General features: G+C 37.2%; 1 protein-coding gene across 1 annotated transcript; it reads right to left on the bottom strand.

The window, feature by feature from the left end:
- Nucleotides 1-1,413: 1,413 nt before the first annotated feature.
- LOC143544646 (beta-1,2-xylosyltransferase-like) lies at nt 1,414-4,331 on the bottom strand. Its single transcript, XM_077036701.1, has 3 exons — nt 3,669-4,331; nt 2,937-3,086; nt 1,414-2,272 (listed from the first exon to the last, which is right to left on the bottom strand). Exons 1-3 carry the CDS (start codon nt 4,329-4,331, stop codon nt 1,544-1,546), a joined length of 1,542 nt encoding a protein of 513 aa, XP_076892816.1. The 3' UTR covers nt 1,414-1,543.
- Nucleotides 4,332-5,846: the final 1,515 nt, after the last annotated feature.

Genomic DNA, 5,846 nt, shown 5'->3' with positions numbered 1-5,846 from the left:
CAATAAATGAACATAGGTATTTAATGTCGTTTGGTCTAAATTGACTTACGGGTGACAATAGATAATCTATTATATAAGTGATAAACGATGACATATACAATGAGATCATTATATATAGTCTATACTAAGACCGGGATTACTCGATTAAAATAAACAGATTGATGTGGGCTTAGGGCCTGCCGCCCCTCACCCATGCTCCTCACTTCTATCACGATCTTAACCGAAATTGGCCCACAACGCCTAAGGCCTCAATAGAATATTGGTTATTCACTCCAATGAAGTTAAAGTGGGGATTGCATGTTAAAAGTAAAACAGGAGATTTAAAGATAAAGTTTAGTTTAACACCAATCCATATCAGGGATCAACATGAAAAAAGTATGATTTTGTGAGATTAAGAAATGTCTCAAAGAAGGCAAGAATGAATTGAACACGTAAAGAGTTTGAATTTTGAATTGAATCTTACAAGCTTAAAGATAAGATAGAATAGTTTGAATTCCTCTAAAGTTAATAACTTAACATATAATGATTAAATAAACGGCACTAACACATTCTTAGTTACACATTATCCAAGAGAAACTAATTATGTTATATGTATAGTTTGTCATTTTCTATTGTTTCAATACTGTTAATTAAACAATGATTCATTTATTACTTAAAAAAATAATAAAACTTATCCTCACTTAAGTTCCACACTTAAAACTTCAAATTACTCTCATTTTGGTTGCCGGCAAATGAACATGAACCCGGCAAGCAAACACACAGCCCAAAATATTATGGGATTAGTTTTAAAAATTTTCGCATGTATCGTGTATGTATAAGAATAGGTGATATCCGGCTCGATTAGGTGAAACATACCCGTTTACTTGAACCATACCCGTAAACATTATCATTTTCTTTATCTTCGTTCTTGAGTAATAAAGTAACACACTAAATCACCACGTTTTTAGTTTTCATATTTATAACTTACTACATCAAAATTAAAATAGTGAGAAATATACTTAAGCCTACTAGTACTATTGGATATACCAATACTTGACGGGTAATTAATTTAGAGACACAATTTTATAACAAACATATATATGATTGTGATCGTCACACCTTACCATTGTCATCCCTAATTCTAATCGCTTTCGATAACCTAATACCGGTATCACTTTCCATAAAGATTATGGCCGACAATTAACAACATAATTCAAACCCAAAACTGTTACCATGAAATTGATTACAGTTGCAAGTAAACTATAACTTCTCAATTCACAAAATCAATCATGCACAAACAAATGACGACCTCAACTAAAAACTTCATAAGAAAATACCAAAAATGCCAATAAAAACTCAAAAAGGTTACACATGTTTACAACCTCCCAAATATTACAATAACTATGTTCAATCATGTCAATGTGTGGTTCCGTGTATATATATGTCCCGATACTGTGACCAGACCTGTTCATCTACAGCCAATCGTGTCATCTTTCGAACCAAATCCCTCAACAACCCCGAATTATATAAAACAAATTATCTAACCTCATAATACAATCAACAATCAGCATCCTATGTTCTTCAAAATGTCCCTTAGCTTGCCAATAACCACCGAGGGGCTAGCATGGGACCCACCTAAATAAATCGGGTGATATTTTAATCCTTTCCATTTAGAAATAAGTTCAAAATGCGGCCTTCGATACTCGCTAGAAACAATCTCTAATATTTCGGTTTCGGGTGTTGCCGACACGATGTGCGTCAACCCCGCCCCGTGGGCCCCCACAATAACAGAAGCATCTTGGATAGCCCTCACTTGCTCTTTCATAGACATATGCCCAAAAAGCCCATTGACCAAATTGACTTTGCACTCGGTATGATTTGTTGACCAGTTCTTTAACGAGTCAAACACTTCTTGTTCGTTGCTGAGTCGTGATTGCACCTTGCCAGCATGGCGGGGGTGGGCCAGATAATCTTCACGTCTGACGAATAATACATTGTGGTAACGGGGCCCGGATTTAGAGGCGTGGTGTTGTGGGTGTAACGGAAGTGAAAAGGCGGATCTTATCATTTCACCAAATTCTGAGATTCGTGCGGTTTTTTTGTTATCGGGTTTTTGCCATAGATCATGGGCCGAAGCCCCATAACAATCGATGTTTTCGGATAGACCACGGAACATGGCGGTTTCATAGCCCAATGGTGAGAGGATAGCGTGACGGAAGCAAACAGGCCCGCTGAAGTTTTTGGCATATCTTAAACCCGAGAATACGGCTTTCCATGTTTCTTCTAATTGTGTCTGAAATACATATAACGACATCAAAATGTGTATAAAATATTGGCGTAAACCAGCCAAGCCTGACCCCGACTAGGTTCGAGCTTGGCTTGTTGACTTACCAAAGCTTGAGCCTGGCTTGTTTATGGCTTATTAATTAATCTATATACATTTATAATTATTATATTTAATTATAAATTTATGTGTAACATAATATATACTATTTAGTTAGTTTTATCAATATTTTATACATGATATATAAAATTACTACATAAATACCTTTAATATATAAACAAAAATTACATTAATTATAAACACGTTTACGCTCGTGACTTAACTCGATAAGCGAAGCTTGGGCTTGAGCTCATTTATTAAAGAAGCTTATATTTAAGCTCGAGCTCATTTAAGCTCGGCTCAATTCGAGCTTTTAGCAAGCGCAACTTATTTAGCTCACGAGCGGCTTGGCTCATTTACATAAATAATACTATTCGGCTCGTGAGCTAGCTCAAGCTCGATAAATAAACCTCAAGCTTGGGCTCTTTCAATAAACAAGAGCATATATATAGGCTAGAGCTCGTTCAAGCTCGGCTTGACTCGAGCTTTTAGCAAACCGATCTTAAGTTGATTGGCTTGCTTACAACCCTAAAAACACAATCATAGACTAAATGAGTGAAGTTGAGAATTGTACCATGCAATGACCGTCTACAAAAACCAACTGAGGTCTGTTTGGCAAACCGGTAACTCTTGATGACACATAAGCACTGTACCAGTCGGTTATAGTGTGAAAAAGATTTGCATACTCGAATCGAGTGATCAAAAGTGTTGGCTCCTCAATCCACTATCATCACAAAGGTTCAAATAAATATTATCCGTTATTTCAAGACACGAACTTACATAGGTTCAGATTTAATCATTTTCCAAGTGAATCCAAGTATTGACCTAAATTACATGCATATATGGAAAATAACTAACTAACCAGCATTTAAACAAATCATATTGCATCATATAAGCATGATTGTAAAAATCCCATCTAGGCGCCGATTAATCGCTATTTGGTCAAAATGGGTGAAAATTGAAAAATTTATATATAAAATATGGTATGTACACACACACGCATATGCATTTGAAACATTACATATAAATTCCAATCAGATTAATCTCATTTAATCATTAGTCCCTACCCTACCGCTCGTCTAATGCCTTCTACAACACCGAATCATATTATGAAAATCCTCATATCCCAATATAGAAAGTTCATAAACCATGTGATTTGATTCATCACTTTAGATACACTCAAAATCACAATCTATTTCAAAACTACACATAAATAAGGAAACTAATTAATCAAAATCTATAATCCCCTATATTTAAGATCTAAATTAATAATCAACACTTGATTAATAACCAAACCCTAACTAACCTCAGAGCATTGAAACTCATCAGCCCCAACTAACCGAACCGAATTGATCAAATCCCTCATTGTATGCCTCTCAATCGCCCTTCTCTGCACAAACTCATTCAAAAACCCCTCACTCGCCATCTTCCTCCCCCGAGCCTTCGCCCCAACCTCAATATCAAAAGCCCCAAACTCAAACTCGGGCAACTCCTCATCCTCGGACCTACCGATCACACTCTCCAACTCCTCGCCCCCACTCGACATCTTAATCTTCTCCGGATGCATCCGGACCCGCCCGCCCTCACAAACCGAGCTGCGCAACGTCTCACTGTAAAAACACCTAAACCACCCGTGCTGGGTTTGATCAATAATTTCTTTCCCGGGAGAATCTGGAGTGGGTTTAAGGATATCGATGCGGCGTGTGAAGCCGTGGCCGAAATAGGCTTCGCAGGACCGAAAAGGGGTGTTGGGGGTTAAGTGCCATGGGAGGTAGGATGGTAAGATCGGCCAGGGTTTGTTGGTGAGATTGAGGAGGTGGGTATGGGTGGTGGTGGACGGTGGTTGACGGTGGTGGTGGTGGCGGCGGTGGAAGAGGTCTGGGTGGGAGGTGAAGTAGAGGATGAGGGTGATGGAGTTGAGGAGGAAGAGGAAGATGAAGAGTTTAAGGTATTTGGTGTTCGTGTTCATCTTCATCTTCATCTTCATCTTCATCTTCATCTTCATCTTCATGGGTTGTTTATGTCATTAGATTTGATTAGTTGATTCAGGTCTTGGTCTTGCTGTTCTTGTTATTGGTGTGCTGTTGCTTCCCACTTTCAAACAAATAACAGCCCATTAATGATTGAATGGATTAGTTGATGGCTTACACAACATTTTTGGTATCGGGTTTTTCAAACATACGGTTAATATTTGGTAACTTAGTCAAAAATATGTTACCATTAAACGGATAGTCGAAGATATACTAGCTTTTTTATTTGTTTGTTTTTAATATTATATTTTTATAAAAAGTATGATTTAGGGATAAGCAAAAATCGGTACGGTACCAAACCGGTATCGATTTGGTACCGTTGGTACCGAATCGGTACCAAGGTTTTGACTTTTCGGGACCGGTACGGTACTGGTATTTCTCGAATTTTATCTTAAATACCGGTACCGTCCCGATACCGTACCGGTACAGGTAGCGAACCGAACATTTCGGCACCGGTACCGGTACCAAAAATTTACGATTTTCAGGATCGGGATTTTCGGTATCGGTACCAGTACGGTACCGAGCTCATCCCTAGTATGATTTATTTAGAGGATAAGAAATAATTTATTGATTTTCGAAATAAATGGTTGAGGCTAGTTTATAAGTGAAATTAACTTTTAGATAAGGGGAATGATATAAGAGGGGAAAGGGCACTCATGGCTATTACCATGCACCAGTCAATCATATATTGACACCTTATTTCTACTGCTAATTACCCACAAATCACAAAGTTACTGGCATCACCTACCAACGACTTCCCTAAAAATTTTATTAATTCATTTTAATTCTTCAATGGTCAACAATAAATCAATTTTGTGTGGCAAATTTTTGCCATAGAATGAAGCCATACCTTACTCACATGTGATGAGGTGGTGTTACTATGTGGTTTGGAAGCCATACATCCTACCCATATAGGTGTCCCTTCCCCTCTAACAGGGATAACAAATTTATAGATTTTCTCTCTCCACATACAAAACACATGTCAATTCCTTCATTATTTTGAAGCGTCCATAACTTTTTATATGACATTTTTCAAAAAAAAAAAATCATCATAATAACGAGTTTTTTTTAATTTTTTTATGAGTATCATATTGTTATATAAAAAAATATGGTAGGTCTTTTACAAATTGTTATTTTACAATAATTTTGTTTTTATTAAATTGTGTTTTTTCATAATGTTTTTCCATTGTGATTTTTCTGACAAAAATAAGAAGACTATTTTTTCGGCGACGACTATTTTTTGGTGACTTCCCTACAAAAATTCCTAGCGACTTTCTGGCCAAAAAAGTTCCCGACTTTTCCGGTGAAGTTTTCGACGAAATTTTCCAAAAACTTTTCCAGAGAAGCGGTGGTGGTGGGTGACGGTTGTGGTGTCGGTGTGCGGTGGAGTGGTGGTGGTTGTAGGAGTTGAGTGAAGATGTAAGTGGGTTTTGTGATTAAATTAAGTAGGTTTT

The sequence above is a fragment of the Bidens hawaiensis genome, unplaced genomic scaffold, assembly GCF_021521415.1.
Source record: "Bidens hawaiensis isolate Kalapana, Puna unplaced genomic scaffold, B.hawaiensis_p1.1 tig00013659_1, whole genome shotgun sequence".
In the NCBI taxonomy this organism is placed as follows: Eukaryota; Viridiplantae; Streptophyta; class Magnoliopsida; order Asterales; family Asteraceae; genus Bidens; species Bidens hawaiensis.
This window is presented reverse-complemented; position numbering and strand designations above follow the sequence as displayed.